The sequence below is a fragment of the Corapipo altera genome, unplaced genomic scaffold, assembly GCF_003945725.1.
Source record: "Corapipo altera isolate COAL_440 unplaced genomic scaffold, ASM394572v1 0, whole genome shotgun sequence".
Taxonomy (NCBI): domain Eukaryota; kingdom Metazoa; phylum Chordata; class Aves; order Passeriformes; family Pipridae; genus Corapipo; species Corapipo altera.
Window position 1 is genome coordinate 56,334,922 of NW_020884872.1, and position 19,211 is coordinate 56,354,132.

Below are 19,211 nucleotides of genomic sequence, written 5' to 3' on the forward strand. Positions count from 1 at the left end.
ACGGAACTACAGCTGTGGAAAGTACTTCTGTCCTCTGTGAACTGAGTGTATTTTTAGCAGGATTTAAAAATAGAATTCTACATCCTCACATACACTGGAAAGAGAGGAGTATGAAGGCAATTCATCCTCAGACATAGGTCAGAAACTGCCTTTTAAAATGCTTGGGGAAAATGTATAAACTGCATTGTTTTGTTTCGTGTGTTGTTTTTTTTTTTTTAATTTCCTCTTAACACCTGATACATGGTCAATTCTGGAAATAAACCACCTACTCATCTCATCTCCTATTTGTCTGTTACTCTGAACAGCTGGAACAACAAGAAGTGATGTGGAAGCGATTGAATCATGATATATGGAGCTACCTCATTTCTAATACCAGAAAAATAAGTGCTATGATTGCTTGTTGGCTGGATTACTGAACTCATGTTTTGGGTTCTGTTGCCCCCATGTTGGGTTTGTAGTGTTGCCATCGAGGTGTCTGATTCAGAGCTGAAAACCTTGGATGGTCTGTGCACCAGAGGAGGGCTTAATTAAATGTGCATTAAAATCTGAGGATATTTATAGTAGGGAAGTATTGAAATTTTTTATGATCTGGAGATGTACTTCTTAATTAAATTCAGCCAGGTGCACTGCAGAGAGAAAACAGAATTGTTAAAAATGCAGAGGAAAACGCGTGTATTTAGAGATACAAGTTGGCTGTGGAGGGTGCAAGCAGCAGCTGGAAAGAGTGCTGACTGAATACTGCCTGCCGCTCCAGGCTTTCTTGTCATTTTCTGTGAAAAACTCATTTTGGATTATATTCCATTTGTGCCCCCTGTTGAAGGATGTCGTACTTGCCTCCTAAGTGCCCTGCATAAAAGCTTGTGATTCACATGTTTCACTCAGCCTTTAAAACTGCTATCATTGCAGTCCTGCTAAATAAAGGAATGTACTGAAAACATGCACTGGGTTTTGTAGGGCTCTGCTTTCCTCTTATAATTGATGGTAAAAATAAATTAAAGGATTAGTATGTAAAGATGTTTTTTATTTATGAGGATGTGTCTGTGAATCTGCTTGAGCTCCTCGTCAGCTTCAGTCTGTGACTGGGGATGGAAACCAAGGAAAATAGGATGAAAAAGAGAGCAGAAACTGATTCACAAAAAAAAGTACCAACTTGAATGGACTTCATCAGGCATTTATTGTGGTCAGTTTGAAAAGAAGCAATAAGATCAAAATCATACTTAAATGCCTTTCACTGGCCACTCTGTTTCATAGCTATTCATCCAGTAAAGAGATTCTGTCACTGAGCACCAGCATTCCCATTCTGTGGGAGAGGTTCCTTTTAATTTAAATTTGAATTAGTTGGCCTTTTAGCATGGGAGGCATCCCATCCAGCTGTCTGAAAGTAAAAAAAGTAGAAAGCTGTCTTACTTTGTGTCAGTAAGCCAACTTTGGGCAGAAAAAGATCTGCAGAAGGGATTCATCCCATCTACCTGAGTCTGCTTCCCTGGGGAGGGAAGGGAGGGGAAAGAAGCCTGGAGGGGGAGGGAGTCTGGATGTTTAACTTAGATTGGTGACTAGCTTTCATTATTAAATAACAAAATATATTAGTTATTATATATGGCAGTTGAATTTGAGTCTTCCTTGTTGTATTCTTAGAGATGAGCAATAGCAGTTGATCCAGCTTAGCATAGTTTCCAGCTATGAGGTAGCATGTAGGTCACTTTTGGCTTGGAGACCATAGCTCATCCCTCCATAAAGGGTTAGTTTACTTTCTTCCTTTCCTCTAACCTGGTTTAGCATAAGTATTGTGCACTGTGACCAATGAACATAAGAAAAGGTGGGAGGGAAACAGGAATAAAAAGTGTATTAGAATAGTTTTATATTGATTCTGTTAGCATTAACTGAGTTCTCCTAAAAGTCCTACTAAACACATAATGCAGTGTTGTCTATAGAAACCATGTTGTAAATGCCTTCTGGTAAAAAGTACTGAAATACATTTGAGAATCAAGGGACCATGAGATGAGCACGCTCTCTCAGGTAACCTTTCTCTGTTCTTCCCCAGGACCTCTTAACACGACACAAATCGTTGGTGGCAGAATTTCTGGAGCAAAATTACGATCCAGTGAGTATCAATGCTAAAACAAATTTTTAATTTCTGTTCATGCTTAGCTGGAAAAAGCGTGCTTTCAATAGCAGAGGTTTCATGTTTTGACATAAAATAGTCACCTATGACTGCAAAACTAGAGCAGAATCCTTGCATGATGTGTGAAATACAGGTAACCCCTCTTGGGGACACATGCCAAGTTTTCAGGAGAACTTGTACTTTAAAATCAAGTTTTATTCCTCTGTATGTGCATTGTATCTCCTCATATGTGAATGGAACTGAAACTTTATGTGTAGATAGATCATGGGCAAAAATGTGCACAGTTTGAAACAGCTTTGTGATATCCCAGCACTGATAGGGCCATGCTGGTGTTATTTATAATATTTTGGGACAAAGAAGAAGAGTTACTGAAAGAAGTTTTAGCATTACTGGAAATTACATGTGCCTAAATGAGGGACTGAGGTCTGAATATTTCTGTTACCATCCTAAGGCAATCAGTCCTTTGGTTAGCTGCCATTTTTCACTTTGATTTTTTGGCTCTGTTTTGGACAGAGTTGTGGGTCAGAAAAATTCAGTTGGAATCAACTAAAATTGGACTGATACAGATCATATACTATGGGTTATATTCTTATGTTACCTGAGCTATTCTTTATTTCATTGCCAAAGTGAAAAGACAAATTTCTTTCATTCTAGTTACCAAGAAGGTTAAACAAAGAGCAGGCTAATTATTGCTGAGTCACAAATGCTGCTTAACTGGAGCAAAATTAGTGTCTCTGCTAATCTTCTCTCTTAATACTGAAGCACTGCACTTGGAACAGTCCCCATTTTACATTTATTTAACATTTTAAATTTTTAAGTATTAATTGCCTAAGTGAGCATTTTTTTTCAGGTGATTCTCAGACAGCAGTGTTGGGTTTTTTCACTTTTTTGGTAGATGGTTTGGACATACTGTAGCCTTCTCTCTCAGTCTTCTTGACAACAAGATTCCCTTGGCCCAGTCCTGCAAAAGCCAGCTCATGCTCGGCTCCTGTGATCCTCAGTGGGTAAATGGCTTTAGTGAGTGAGGGTGCTGAAAGCAGGCAAGGTGGCACCTCGCAAAAGGAGCTTTTGGGATACACCATCACCATTTTGGGCACAGTATTAAATCACACACCCAGTCATGACCATGATATGAGTGAGTGGACATTACATGCTAGACCCACGTGTCCTGGCAGCACATTCACCCTTCTGTAAGAGAAGGCTGTACGGGCTCTGGATTACTTCTGTCCTAGTTGGCTCATGCCAGCCCCTGTTACATCCAGTCCATATGTGGTATCCCCCTCTGCAGTACTTGGAAGAGGAGTGTTTCTGGGCATTAACTCACTGCATGACAACTAGCCAAGGAAAAAGGCCTGGCATTGCAGTGAAATGTTAGAGGGTGGCACTGCTGTGGCCTCTGCTGCTCCTTTGGGGTGGCAAGGACCAAGAGGAGGAAGAGTGGACATGAATCTGATGCATTTGTGTTTTCTTGTTACTCTAGATCTTTGAGGATTACGAAAAACTCCTTAACTCTGAGAATTACGTGACAAAGAGACAATCTTTGAAGGTAAAGGCTTGCAGCGCTTTCCTCCTCAATATGTACTCTATGGTATGCAAAATATCAAGGTGTATGTATCTCGGTGGAGCAGCTGTTTTTCTAACAAAAAAGAGCTAAAGGTTGTGATGCTCTTCTTGAAGTGCACAGGAGCTCAGTGTCTTTTGTTTTCTGGATGTCTGGTGAAGCATTGGGCTGTTTCTGTGGAACAAGCCCTATAATTTTTCATCTGACCTCAAATGTGTACTTTGGTTCAGAACATAAGTTAAAATGAACTTGAGAGTAACATCATAGTCTCTGTTTGGTGCACCAAGTCTGACACAACCTGCAGATGGAACCAGACAGGTGTGTTAATGTAACACATGAATGAAATGAAGGGGTCTTTGTGGGACACTGCACTGCACTTGCTTCTGTCCTAACTGCTCACACCAGCTCCTGCTACACCCAGCCCATATGCAGGATCTCTCTCCTCTCTGTAGCATTTAGAAGATGAGCATTGCTGGGCATTAAGTAACCAACTGCATGATAACAAGTCTAGTTACCTTTTTTTTTTTTTAAAGGTAGTGAAATTGAAACCTCTTAAGGAAACATTGAAATATGCTACTGCTTTCTCTGCGTTAAAAAATAATGTGATGAACTGAAAAAAAAAAGGTGTTTTTTTTCTAATTGTGCCTATAGCTGCTGGGTGAGCTGATTCTGGACCGACACAACTTTGCCATCATGACAAAGTACATTAGCAAACCAGAAAATCTGAAGCTGATGATGAACTTGCTGCGAGATAAAAGCCCCAACATTCAGTTTGAAGCATTCCATGTGTTCAAGGTGAGCCAGTATGAGCTGTAGAGGTGGCAGTCATAAAAGTGTCTTTCAAAGTGAACAAGAAAAAGCCCAGAAAATTAAGGCAAGAGCTGAGGTTTACAGTGACTTCCAGCCTTTGAGAATGCTATAATTGAAAACCTTTCTATCACTCAACCTCTGGTTTCTGGTTGCCTTCCTTCAAGTGAGATCTTAAGCAGCAGCATTTTGGTTTGGGCTGAAGGTAGTCAGTCAAGTAGTGATGAGCTATAAGTAACAAAATACAGAGCTTCTAAGTAATATCCAGGGGACCTTCCCCCAACTCTTAGGTCATTTTACCCTGTGATTCTGGGTAAAGATTAAAAAAAAGTCTAAAAACTCTTCATTAAGACTTAAAGTAGACTGTGCTGGTGCTGTGCACCAGTGCAAACACAATTTGCTTTTAAAATTTTGCTATTAAAAAGATTTAGTAAATCTAAGTTTGAAATGAGTTTAATCCTTCCATTGTTTTGCAGTGATATTGTTAATGCAGTCTTAAACAATTATCAAACCCAACCAATGTCGTTTTTTTCATGATGATTAATGTTCATAAGTGAGAAGTTTACCAGTTCCCATCAAAAGAGTTCTCTGCTCTGGGACAGAGGGCGAATTGGATTGTTGCTATGTGAAACTAACTTTAATTTGGAATGAACACATTATTTTCAAACTATAAACAGAATTAGTAATGATTTTCAGAAAAGAAATTGAGCCTGTAAAGATATCCCTTCCCCGAGACGGTTAAGAAAGATACCAGATCACATCAAAAGATTGCAAAAAAAGCTTCATGACTCTCCAGAAATTCAGGGTGACTTGTTGAGTTTTGTACTTCTGCTTTGGAAAAAAAAGCTTTCAGATCTTCAGTGTGGAGGCTTAGAGAATGTGCAGCTCCTCCAAAAAAGCTTTTAGTTTCCTAAAAGAAAAAAATCTTCAAGGAAGATTAAAAAAAAAAAATCCCTTCCTGAAATAAGCAGCTTGGTAAGATGTTCCCTTGCTGACTCCCTCCATAGTCAACTGAACCACTGTGAGTAACTTCTACTCTTCTTCCTTATCAAGAGGTATGTGGTTCCAAGATAAGCAAGCAGTCAGGCTGCAAACACTTGCAGTCTTTGAGATGCCTATGAGGGGAAGGTATCAGAGGATTGTGCTGTGAATAAATGCCAGATTTTTATTTATGAAACACGTGAGTTGCTGTTCCTGAATTAATGATAGGCATAACCCATGCCTTGGGAATGGCTGATTTCAGTTATTTTAAGAGGCATTCAAAAGGACTTGGAATAACTTGAAAGGATTCCAGTGTGCAACCATGTCATACATTGCTGTTGCTCCCATTCTGTCTTCTCATTCCTCCCTTCCTTTCCTTTTTCAGTATGCTGCATCCCATTTCCAGTTAGAGTGGGAATATTGCAGGCTCAGCCTTGCTTGACCACTAGCAGTTGCTGCCAGGTAGACATAATGCTTGGACCTTGGAGTGCCCAGCAAAACAAAGAGGGAGCAGCAGTGACATTGTGTCTCTTCAGTTCAAAGGGAGGGCCAAGCTCTGTGCTGAGATTCTCAGCTCAGTGGGATGCTGTTGGTTTTTTTCCGGTGGTACCAATCAGCAGCATTTCAGCGGTGCCATGGCATTCCTCACACTGCCTCACACACGTGGTGCTCCTTGGGGGGAAACTGCAGACTCAGAGCAGAAGCTGATCAGCTGGAAGTGGCTCGTTTGTAACCACCAACAGCACACGAGAGTAACTGTAGAGGTGCAGCAGAGCTCCCCTTTTAGGATCCTCCTCGCTGAGGATCTGGGTTCCCTGGATGTGGAAGCATTCAGCTTCTCCCGAGGGGGCAAGGGTCATTACAGGCTATGCCATAGAAAATCGCATTGTGAATTAGCTTTGTGGAGAGGGTCAGAGAAGGACTTTTCCCTCTAATTTCACTTCTTAAATTGAGTTCTAACTGCTTGAGAACTACTGAAGGAAATCCTTAAATATTTAAGAGACTGACTGTTTGTGCCCTGTTCTGCAGTGTCCCTGCCTTCTGTTTCTGGGTTTGTGTCCCTCAGCCAGGTTCTCTTGTCAGCTGTAATAATTCCATGTTAATGTAACTGGGAGAGGAATCTTGTCCTCAGCTTTAATCTCATAAATTTTAAACTGTGCCTACATTTTTAAGTTATGCTTGCAAAATACCTGTGCAGTCTTGGCTGAAATTACAGTACACTAACCACAGTGATTTGGAATCAAGGTCTGCTGAGAAGTAGATACTTGCTGCTCTGTCTGAGCTGCCAAAAGATTTGGGTTTAAATTACCTGATTTAGATGTTTCACCAGTTAGACACAGTAGGAATGAAAAAGTGTTTGTTTTGTAAGCATCCAGATTCCAACACTCCCATGCCCCAGCTGACCCAAAAAAAAGGCTTATGACTCTTACTCCCTGAGGCAATTTCTAATTATTAAAGATTTGAAACCGTAAGAGAGATTAAAATGATGAGTACTTCTAGTGCAAACTTACTTACTTTGCAAATGTTACTTTGCAGGAACATTTTGTGGCTGAACAAGCCAGTACCCCCAAGTTCTGACAATATTTTATTCATCCAGGCTGCTTTGGGTGGGAAAATGAAGACAGACTGCTCACTTGCAGTGCCTCTTTCCATTCTCCACTGTGGAGATGCTTGATTTTCCTACTAACTCCAGCTCCTTCTCTTCCTTTTCCCTGAGCAAAATGGAGCTTCTACCTTTCAGCACCATTCTGAATGTCTGCAGCTGCTTTGTAGAGCTGGATGTCCCAGACAATGCACAAGGATTACTAAGTATTTAATCATTGTGAAAGGCTAACACACCTCACCCCCTTCCTTCCTCCTCCATAAATAATCCAAGGGGGTCGCCTAGAGTTGTAGGCTTATAAGAGTCCCTGGTTCTTCTCTGCAGTGATTTCAGTGGAGAGATGTCAGTCTTGAACACACACACACTGAAGACTTCCCAAGTCTTGGAAAGGGCTCTCCAGCTTCTGTGATGGGTTTGTGATATGTTTGAGTAGTGGAGCCTACTTGGAGTTCGTCTGTTTGTAGGGGAGATCAAATCTGTCAGATGTAGGTGAATGCAGTGCAGGTATTCCTTTGACCTTACATATTTACAAATAAAAGTTAACAACAAGCTCTCTTGGCTTTCACGTAAACAATTAGATTATTTTGAGGAAAACACCCTGTAGCAGTGAACTGGGATTATGCAACTTTCTCATTCTTAAGCAGACATTTAGCAAGATATATTTTACTGTTTAAATCTAAAAATAGAATGGGTACACTGTGTTTTGTGACCTTAGTTTCATTTTTCCATTCTCTTTCATGCACATTACGAGCTACCTCCTGCAGCTTGCTCTGCAAATGGCCTCACATAATTTGACCATACCAGCAGTTTCCTCTTGGTATGAAGCTGAAACCACATTTGTAGGGATGTGTCCTCTCTGTTTCTTAGCTGGAGAGCTTAAAGGGCAGGAATTATTATGCAAAGCATTGTGCTACAAGCAACACAAATCGTAAGGCTCTTCTGTGCAGTTTCCTGACAGTAAGATTGTGCATGACCCCAGAGTAAGTTTTAAAATACTCACTCCAGGGCATCCAACCTCTGTAATCACTTTTGCTCTGCTGTAGTCCCAGAGGATGGTAATGCCTGGTTATTAATTGTAAGGAAATAAAGTCAAAGTCTCTAATCATGTAATTTTGATGTTTGTTTGAAGAAATACAGTATGACTTTTAATGGAGAAGATAGGAACTGTTCCACTTTGGACAATTTTTGAAGCTTCAGAGTTGATTTTCATTCCAGGCCTTTTGCAAATATTCACAAAACAGAACTGTGCCTAAACAGCTGTATTTAGAGTTGGAATTTTTATATGAGTGCTCTCTTTATTTTGGGTCTCCATCTCTCTCAGCTATCTGAATTTAGTGCTCTAGAAAACTCACCCTTTCATAATAAAACTACAGGTGAAACTAATTTCTCTGTGGTTAGATTCAACTTCATTTTAGTAGAAATATTCCAGAAAGCATTAATAATGATTTCTATTTTAGGGATTGATCTTCCCCTCTATGACCATACAGAGTTCTGAATGAGGGGGACTCTTTTTAAAGTAAAGTCTCATGGTGGTCCTACTCCTGGGCTATGTGAAGTTGATCAGTTGATACTGGTAGAATTGATTTTGTTTGCTTAGCTGAAGTATTGAATAACATTTCAGGAATTTTCTGGTCCTTGAACATTCTCTCTTTACGAGTCCCTGTTGACACTGAGCAAGACTGGCAGTTGAGATGATCTTTGTTCGAATGTTCAGTTTGCCAGTTTTGCAAGGGGAAGATTATAATCTATAAATATTCAAGCAGGAAGATAAACAGGATGTGATGGCTTCCATTAAACTAAGTTCTTTAATTATTTGCTATGGTAATACCAGTGGTAGGACCAATATGCAATGCTATTTACTAGGTTTACCACTAACCTTGCAGTTCTGTTTGAAGAGCAGATAGCTTTTACAGGAAGAATTATTTAGATCTCTTAATTTTGAGTCACCCTTCACCTGTATTTAGGGACAAATATTAGGGAGGCCTAATATTCATTGAAGGAAGATGTTTAGCACTTCAAGGTCAGGCCTTCTTTAATGGCTTCCATTTGCATCATCAGATTATTTCTGAACATGTGGGTCCTGCCAGCGTGTACTTGATGGTTTTCTTCTCCTGGTCACCAAGGCGGAACTGAACTCCAAAATTAAAAACTTTTAATGAAGATCTGTAAACAGTTACTTTCCTCATCCCTACCTGTAGGCTTACGTCCTGCTTTTCTCAAAGGAAGCTTGTCCAGATGACTGGGGGCTTATCATAGTCCAAATCCTGGGAGTATCCAGCCTCCATCAGCGTGTCACCTGGTGTGTAGGTCAGCACATGGGGAGCTGCATCCTAGGGCAGCTCCAGCTGAGAATATGAACTGCTGCAGTCTTAGCTGAGCCAAACATCTGTACACATGAGATTTCAAGATTCCCTAGGTAAAGCACAGACTGGAAAGCTGTAAAGTATGTTCAGTAGTGATGTACATCCCCAGACCCTTTATATCCCAGTCTAGGGGGAACCAATACATCAACAACAGTGTATCAAAGTTATTTGCAAAGGAGGAGATCCTGCTTTCATATGCTGCAGGCAGCAACAGAACACTTAGTTGTTGACAGTCCATCAGGTGTAGTGAGAGCTGTAAACTGGCTGTCCCACCCAGGGGCTGGTGTATCCCTGGTACAAAACTGCATTCTCAGTACCTGGGACATTGTTCAGGAGAGCTGTTTTCCAGAATGGGTGCTCTGAAGGGGTCCTTGAGAGTGGAGGCTGTTGGTGCTACTCTTGAGAAGTTTAAAGTGGCAAGTAGGACTAAAAAAGGAATTATTTAGGATTATAGCTCGGGGTAATCGGAGAAGGGTGAGGAGGCCTGTGTGAATAACTGCAGATACTGTGCTGTCACAGGGACCACAGCCTGGCCACTGGTTCAAGGAAAACTTCGTAGTACACTTGGAGTCTGGAAGTGTTTACCCAGCGTAGCAGAGGTTGCAGTTCTTTCTGCAGAGCACCTTGAAGCAGGGACTCCTAGGGACCAGCCTGAGGAGGAGGGATCCAGAGGAGATAAAAGCATGGGCAAAGGTTAGGGCTGTTACAACATCAAGATGCCAGGGTTTAAGAGTAGATGCTTTGCCTCACCTTAATGGAATAAAAAAATACTCTTACCTTCCTGTTTGGGCAGAAATACTGTGTGGCACTGTTGATGTGTGTTGAGCCCCACTCCTTCCACACATTCCCCTCATGTGGCACTTGATGCAAGTGGTAGTGTGGAACATCCTCTATTGTAATGTATGAAGCCTAACAGTGGGTCCAGTCTGAACCCTGCCCTAGGCTGTACCAGGTGTAGTTTCTGGGGGCAAGGGGCTGTAAGGCAGGCCCCCAGCAGAGTGTCCGTGTTCCTCCTCACACAGCACAGCTCCTCCCTGTGCAGCTGGACGTGGCCCAGGTTCTCATGTGGGCGTGACCTCAGTGGAGATAAATGAATCTGTGGAAGAGGCCCCCAGGTCTGGAGCCATCAGCTCCGCGGCTGGGCCAGCGGTGGTGCCCCTGCTGTCGGACAGACAACATGCCATTCTGTACTGTCAGCAGATGTTTGTTTTCATTCTGGTTTGGACAGGCTTGGAGGGAAACTGGGTGCTTTCCAGTTCTGTCCATCCTTAGTTTCTTCTCATTGGGTAGAGAACAACTGAAGTTATTTCCGTCGTTGCACAAGCGCTCAGGCGGTGTTTTGTTGACCAGCCATGGTAACCTCAGTGCGAGCCAGATGTGGGAACTCCTCCCAGGGTTGCTGCACGTGTGTTCCCACCGCAGGCCCCCTGCCTCACCTGCCCCTCCTGACTGATGTCCGCAGAGCCCACATCTCTGCAGGCTGAGGTCCCTGAAAATAGAGCTCAGCACCACTGGCCTTTGCAACCAGCCTTAGGTTTACCATCCTCAGCCGGCACTTAACGCAGGGGAAAAACTTAAAGAAACGGTGTTGCGGTGTAAGGCATAATATTCAGAGCTGGAAAACTGCAGCTTTTGGGATTACAGGGGGAAAAATCAGAGCATGGGTAGGCTTATCCTTAAAACCTGCTATTGCAGAAGACCAGTAAGTCCCCAGTGCTGGGCTGGCTGTGCCCGGTGAACATCTGTGTCTCAAGTCACCTCCCTCCATCGCCAACCTCCACTGCTCAGCGAGGGCTGCGAAGGTGCTGGGCACACCATCCTGCTCCTGCTGCTGTAAGTTTCCACGCTCCCATGAATGGATTAGGCAGAGGGAAGTTGGGCCTCTGACATATTTTTCCAAACCAAAACAAAGCTGGCAAGTCTAATTTTAGGCCTGGTTTAATATGGAAATGGTATCAATACTGACACAAAGCTTTTCCATCCTCCTGATAATTAATTTCTATGTATTTGTCTTGTGGGTAGAAGAGGCTGAGAATTGATAGCTTGCTTTGGACAGCTGGGTTTACAATCAAAAGTTTTTATCAACAAAGAGCAAAATGAAAAGGAAGCGATGCCACACATGGGCATAGCTTGGCTTCAATTTGCTCTTGAACCAACATATTTAAACTCCTCTCTGTCTGCCTTGGGACAAGGTGTGTAGCAGCAGAGTATCCGCCTGCCAGCCTTCAGCTGACTTGTTAGAAAATAACTTTATGGGTATGTTGTCACTGATGTTCTTCTCTCTTTCTCTCTGTCCCCACCCCCTCACTGTCTCTCTATGCCTGATTTTGTTTGCATGTTAGGTTTTTGTGGCCAGTCCAAACAAAACACAGCCTATTGTGGAGATCCTGTTGAAAAACCAACCCAAGCTAATTGAGTTTCTGAGCAATTTCCAGAAAGAGAGGACTGACGATGAACAATTCACTGATGAGAAGAACTACCTGATTAAGCAAATCCGAGACTTGAAAAAGCCGACGGCATGAAGAACTCCTCTTGTTTTCCACTGTAGACATTAAACTGAGTTGTTAACTTCCTCTGTGTCCCTTAAACACCACAATAGTGCTTGAGAAGGCACAGCAAGTGCCTGGTTTTTATTTTGTCTTTGTTCCTAGATGTCAAGAATATAGGGGTTTTACATGAGAACTAAAAAACCAAAAATCTAGAATAATATATTATTTTTAATCAAGAGTATAATTATTTATGACAGTTTAGAATCTCTCTCTAATAGAAGCTGGTGTGACAGATTTTCATTTGTGCTCAAGAAGAATGAACCTCTTTGCTTAACTTTATCAGCAAACCCAAGCTGCTGGCAAGTGCACAGAGCAGGTCTTCTGAGGACTGCAATGTTGTTCCTTCACACCTGTCATTGTGACTTGCTTCTAGCGCTGCACACACACACACAAGACTGTGAAAGAGTACCTTCGTCTCTGGAGTTAGCTGCACTTATAGGTCAAGTCCTTTAGTCAGAATAGCGGGAGATGAAAAAGCAGTAAAGGTCACGTTTTTGCTTTGTTTTGTATTCTTTTAAGTTTTGTTTTTCCGTAGATCAGAGGTTTCCTATTCAGTACTATGGAACAGATGGATACATCAGCCAGTTGAGCTGTTTCTGCCTGGCTCCCATTTCCCTGTATGTGATCTATGTTTTTTTAGAGCACAGGCCAATCCCATCAGCTCCCAAGCAGTCTGATGAGGAGCAGCCCCAGGTACACGGTGCCCATGTACCCCACAGTGGGAAGAAGGCAAGAGCAACCCCCCTCCATCAAGGCTGTGCTCTATTGCCAATAAAGATCCTGCATCTACAGAAACCAGCAATAGCAGAGAATATGGGGTCGTGGCCAGAGCTGCTCGGCTGAATCATGCTAAGTGCTGAGCCCGAGCACCAGTGAGAGAGGAGGGTCCTCAGTGTCTTCCCATCTGAATTCCAGTCCTGTCTGTGCGAGGTAGGGTTGAGCTGAGTTCACCAAGGGGATGCTGGAAAGGTGTCATCCTGAACCACTGAGTGGGCTGAGGTCCCCAAGCCTGCAGGTGCTTTCAAAGCTCAGAGCATTTACTGGATATCAAAATCAAGAGTAGGAGACCATTTAGGAGCCCCAGGCACCAAAGGCTACTTACAGTCTGGCGTTTTCTGTCCTTGCTCATCCTGATGTGAACTCAAGTTCTGCATTAAAGTTGTAGAATGGGAAATTGTTGCACTGCTAATGTTTTAAGTTTAATAAGCTCCGTGGTACAGACAGTGTTTCCCTGGTGTGTTGGAAGAGTTTTTGGGGTCTTTTGTTTTCTAGCAGGAAAATGTTACTTTGAGGCTTTATTAGGAAGTGGAGTTTGAGAGCAGGGAGTGGAAATTTCTTGAATTTTTCTGGACAGCCTAAGTTCTGAGTTTTCCTATTTGCTGTAAGACAGTTCTTTAGCTAAAACTCTAGCTAATGCTTCAGATAAAAGGTGACACTGAATTGTAAAAACAGAACGATCCCTTTTCTTTCATTAAACTGTGGTATATTGGGGTGACTGATACTTTAATTTTTGTGCTTTAGAAAAGGGAAGAAATGGAACAGATTGTGGACTCTTTTTTTTTTTTTTTCAGATGTCAGATACACACAACAAATATACATCTTAGTTGCCTGGAATTAAAAAAAAAATTACAAGCTATTAAAGGCATGATTACTGATCACCCTTTATTTCTATCCCTGTGGGGTTTTTTTCTCTTGTCTTTCTGGATAGCCAGACTCCACGCAGTGCTTAATTCCTTCCGTCCTTTGCCAGTGGGTTTCAGCAGATGGAGAGAGATGAGCAGCACTGCCTTTGGAGCTCAATGCACTTTGAAGCATCACTTCTGCAACCCTGGCTGGCAGGGGGCTGGCGACCGCAGCCCAGCTTAGCCTGACCACAAGCTGCACCCCCAGCCCCATGGGTGGTGCTCGCTGTCAGTGGTCACTTGTGGGTCGATGAGGGACCATCTCCAGAATCGCAGTCCTCGGAGCCAGTGATTTAAGTTTGATCCTCTGACATTTGGAGCCTGAATCTGAAGAGTGCTTGGCTGTGCTCTGAGCTCCTGGGGTGGGGCTGGTCTCCAAGGCTGCTTTAACAAAGAGACACGTGTCCATTGCCTCAGCCCCTGGAGTCACATGAGAACACGGGGCTTCCAGCTGGTGCTTGGAAAAAGCATCTAATGGAGTGTTGCTGAGGAATGCCTGTCCTTGACAAAGTGAATGTGACCCCCACAGAGGTGCCCAGAGAGTGAGAGGTCAGTGCTGTGAGCTGCTCTTTTCTGCACAACCTGGACATGGAGCACTTGAAGGCATACAAACCTGGCTGTAATATGAGGAGTGAAGTGACACCCTGGTGTTTGTGCAGGCAGAGATGTGCAAGGCCAATGGGGAACAGGGCGTTGGGCCCCATCCCTGCGAGGGCAGCCTTTTCCAGGGCAAGCAGTCATTGGACCACATGAGTAAGTGGTAAGGAAAACTTTGAAAAAGTTGTGTGTGTGTCTGCAAGAGAGAGGGGGAAAAAGGCATGGTCTTACAGTAAAATTACACTTTCCAGGCCCCTTGCAGCTTATTTTACAAGAAGCCAGTCCTGAAGTAGATATTGCCAACACATCTCAAAGTAACTGAGTCTTCCCCAGGCTCAGCTTGCTTAGGTCTTTGAAAGAATAAAAAGCAAAAGAAAAGGTGAAGATGAAACTAAGCACCATAATAATATTTCCCAGCAGATGGGGACACATGCCTAATTAAATGAAAATGAGGTCTTTTCTAGTGCGACTTTGCTAAACCACAGAACTCCAGATTTCCTTTGGTGCATTCAGTCAAGGTGATTCTTCTGCCTAAGGGAGTCCTCCCACTAGGAACTCACAATTTATCTGAAATTACTATCTGAGGGAGCTGTGTGATTGCAGGACACACTTCATCAGAGTGAGGACAGGAAAGAAGATTGTAATCCAGAGAGAGAAAGAAGCTGGGGATGCTTGGTCTGCAGCCTCTCCTCTTCCTTCCCAGATGCAGGGGAGTCTGGATCTCTGCCAAACACGCAGTGTACAATCCTGCAACGTCAAACCTTATTTGATACAGCAGAGTGCCAGGAATCTTTAAACCATGAACTTCTGTCCTGGGATTTGGGCAGCTTGTGCTGAAATAAGAAAAATCTGATTAGAGGTGGCAACAGGCTCCCCAGTGCGCACTGGCGTGTGCGCCAGCAGGTGTGAACCCGGGGGAGGCCACGGGACTCTGGCCTTCAACAAACGTGGGCGTTAGGACTGCTTGAGCCTCTTAATCTTCATTCTCCAGAGAAAAAATCAAATGAGAAGGAAAGAATGACTTGGACCTTGTAATCTAATGATAACATGCACGAGGGAGAGGAGCTCCAGATCCCATTTGTTCTCTAGCGCGTGCTTTGCTCTTGTCTGTGAAATTGGAGCAGGGCTGAGAGAACTCAGGCCTCTTTCCAAAGGGCGCAGTGGTGTTTGGTCACTAGAGACGCTTTTTCTCTGGGCCAACAAGTGCTTCATTTTTCTGTCTGAAGTGGAAGCACTTCAACATTTTGTCTGGAAGCCCCTTCCTGCAGAATGTCTTATGCCTGGTGGTGATAGTTGTTATAAGGCATTGTGACATGAAAGGCGATTGTACCTTAGCTCTCCCCTTTCTTGACTGAGCATTCTTGCATAAAAATATAGGTTTCCATGGACTGGGTAATAAGGTATCCTGGAGCCTCCAGTGGGAGGCTTGGCCCCATGGTGAGAGAGACTCCTGTGGGTGAGAGCTGCTGTGGCTGAGGGAAAAGAAGGAAGAGAAAGTCCCTGCCACCCCAGCCCATGCTGAAGGTGAGCCTTGCCTCCAGCAAAGGCTCCAATCCCTCGGGCTCTGTTGTGAGGCCACAAGGTATGAGCAGACCAAGCGAGCTCTGAGCACAGTTTGTGCTGGGCAGGGAATGTGGGACAAGGCTAAGGGGAAGCCTAAGCCTAACTGCAAGGTTAGCAGTTTTGGCCGTGTGGTTCAGCTCTAAGCCAAGTGTCTCACAAGGCTGTGACTTGGCCCAGCTTCCCCAAGAACCCCAGGGAGAGGCAGGCCAGGAACCCAGCCCTCCTGATTCATGGTCCTGCTCCACATCGCCTGCCTCGAGCTGGCCCCTCTTTCCAGAAATGTGAGAGGAGGAAAAACAATCAGACAACCTACCCCTTTTCTATGGCATCAGTTGCAAGGGACTTTCCAAAGCCACAGTAAAAATAACCTTTTCCACCTCAGGCTGTGTTGCAGCAAGTGGCAGCATGGGGACAGCCTGTGCCAGGGGTGCAGCCACGGCCAGCCGTGCCACAGAGGGGAGGCAGCTCCCCCCCTGTGGCTCAGTGACTGTTGTGCTGGGGAGAGGGCAGGTGGAGTTATTTCTTCCAAGGGCACAGAGAAGACAGGACCATGTCTTTGGGGCCATGAAGTGCCTTGCTCAACTCTTATGAATAGAGGCCCTTTAATTCCAAATTGCAGGGTACATTGGCTCTCCTGACGCTCAGCTTTGGCAATGCCCTTCAACTCCCTTGTAGAACAGCTGGCTTTGACAAGGGTCTAGAGTGGATTTAAAAATACCCCTGTCAAGCAGAGCCCGCTGCATCTGTTTGTGCAAACACGCAGTCAGGGTTGGCTTCTCAGCAGGCGGCACACCCCGGCACTGCCCTGCCCCGGCAGCCAACAGGGAGCAAACAAACCCGGCATTTGCTCAGGCAGATGGTCAGATGCCCAACAGGCTCTATGTGCATGGAACAAGCAGGAGCCTGCAGGGGGCAGGGCTCTTGAAATCCTATGGGGAAATGGAGAAAGGCATCTCCTCCCCATTTTAAAGCTGGGTGTGGGGGAAAAGTTAAATTCACAGATTGACTTGCCTTGTGCCCCAAGGAGTGTCAAGGGCAGAGCCACAATTAGCTCATGGCACAGAGCAGGTTCTTGCTGTGGGCTGACAGCAATAGCTCGTGCTTGCTGTCCAAGGCTTAAGGGAAAGCGACACTGGGGACTAGCAGGCAAGAAATCAGGATGTCCCGGGGGATGACAGGCATTGCAGAGGGAGGAGAGGCATATGTTCATTCCAACAAAAGACCCAGCTCTCCTCCTAATAAATAGCACTTCTAGCCATACAGTTAAGCTCCTCGGCTTTTGTTTTCTCTAGCTAAATCTGTCTTCCCCACAACAGGAATGAAAGACTAACTGCAGGTGAACATACTGGCACTCACACTATCTTACATATGTCTTCCAGGTATTTCTGAAATGACATAGGGGGGAAAGAGAGCAATGTGTATATGCTGACATTTGTGTGACATGTCCCTGAGGCCTGGCTCTTGCTGAAGTTGTTGTTCAAATGCTTCATGGTTTCCCCAGGCTTCTTCAACCCCTTATTTACCCTCCAAGTTAGAAATTTAGCTGCCCTGGAGGAAAATTTACTTGCAAAGCAGTGAGGTGACCTCACTGGAGCCAAAGTAAAGATAGTTGAGCAATGTGGGCGAAGGAGGAGGGAAAATGCAAGCAGACTGCAAAGGCTTCACTGTTAATATATCTGCCTAGCGCCACTCAGAACATGTTGCAGGAGTACATTGAAGCTGGACAGACCCCATCCCTTCAATAGCAGAGGGAATGCACAGTGGTCCTGTAGCTACAGGAAGCTGCCCAGTGCTGAGGCAGAGCTTGGTTCCCCAGAAAAGTGGAAAATTTCCTGTACAAGCAGCTGATACTTGGAGTGCAGAAGATAAATGTCACACTGCAAAATACCCCAGGGAAAAAGCCAGGCTCAGCATTTTCCTCTACATGTCTGTTCCCAGCCCAAACATGGTGAGGCCTGTGCTGCCGCTGGCCAAGTGAGGAGGCCCTTTACATCCATGACAGACATGCCAGCCGCGATTTTTCCTCTTCCCATTTACAAGCTCTGAGCTGTCTCGAGTGCTCTGACATTTACAGTGAGCATCAGCACACCTTTTTCTTTTGCTGTCTGCAGCAGCAGAACTCTCTGTGTGCCGGTCGCAGTCACACAATCATGGAGTGCCGGGGGTTGGAAGGGACCTCTGGAGACCATCCTGTCCAATCACCCTGCTAAAGTAGGTTTACTTGGAGCAGATTGCACAGGATTGCATCCAGGTGGGGTTTGAGTGTCTCCAGGGAAGGAGACTCCACAGCCTATCCGAGCAGCCTGTTCTGGTGTTCTGTCACCCTCGCAGTGAAGAATTTCTCCCTCATATTCAGACGCAATTCCCTGTGTTTCTTTTGTACCCGTTGTCCAATGTTGCCTCGCTGGGAACCACTGGAAACAGTCTGGCCTCACCATCCTGTCGACACCCGGCCTTAAAACATTTGTATGCACTAATATAATATATGATAACTAAATAATGTAATTTGTATGTGGCAGACCACAGCCGGTCGCTCGCTCCCCGCTCCCGGGGCCTGAGCCTGGCACCCCGGTGGATCCCGGTGGATCCCGGCATCCCGGGGCGGCCTCCCCAGGAGACATTTCCCTGCCAGCAGCGCCCCCTGGCGGTCACGATGCGGTGATGCACCTTCCCATGCCGGCGGGTGGGGCGGGTGCGCTGAGGAAATTAATTTCATTGATTGCCAATCAAATTAGAGCCGGGGAATGAGAAATAAAAACACATTTGAGAACAACTTCCCCCCACCCCTCCCTTCTTTCCGGGCTGAACTTCATTCCCGATTTCTCTACCTCCCACCCCCGCAGTGGTGCAGGGGGACGGGGAATGGCGGCGGCGGTCGGTTCACCACACGTTGTCTCTGCTGCTCCTTCCTCCTCAGAGGGAGGACTCCTCACACGTCCCCTGCTCCAGCGTGGATCCCTCCCCCGGGAGACAGCCCTCCACAAACTTCAACATGAGTTCTTCCCACAGGCTGCCGTTCTTCACTAACTGTTCCTTCAGGAACAGGCTGCTCCGACATGGATCCCCACGAGGTCACAAGTCCTGCCAGCAAACCTGCTCCAGTGTGGGCTCCTATCTCCACTGGCTTCCCACAGGTCCTGACAGAAGCCTGATAGGGCTCACGCATCCCACCAGGTCAGAGCCTCTTTTGGGCATTCACCTGCTCAGATGTGGGATCCTCCATGGGCTGCAGGTGGATCTCTGCTCTGCCTGTCGAACCCCATAGGCTGCAAGGTCACAGCTGCCTCACCATGGTCTGCACCACGGGCTGCAGGGGAATCTCTGCTCAGGTTCCTGAAGCACCTCCTGCCCCTCCTTCTTCACTGACCTTGGTGTCTGCAGGG

At 45.0% G+C, this 19,211-nt stretch overlaps 1 protein-coding gene across 4 annotated transcripts in view; it reads left to right on the plus strand.

The window, feature by feature from the left end:
• The window catches only part of CAB39L (calcium binding protein 39 like), a 62,404-nt gene extending 48,763 nt beyond the window's left edge, over positions 1-13,641 (plus strand). For 3 of the 4 annotated variants that reach the window (XM_027648678.1, XM_027648694.1, XM_027648685.1), the window contains 4 exons: positions 2,042-2,101; positions 3,603-3,668; positions 4,335-4,478; positions 11,780-12,010. In XM_027648678.1, the coding sequence (XP_027504479.1) occupies positions 2,042-2,101; positions 3,603-3,668; positions 4,335-4,478; positions 11,780-11,959 (450 nt within the window). In that variant the 3' untranslated portion in view covers positions 11,960-12,010. Of the gene's footprint in view, positions 1-2,041; positions 2,102-3,602; positions 3,669-4,334; positions 4,479-11,779 lie in introns of all 4 variants that reach the window. The other variant, XM_027648670.1, reaches the window with a different exon arrangement.
• The last annotated feature ends 5,570 nt before the right edge of the window (positions 13,642-19,211 follow it).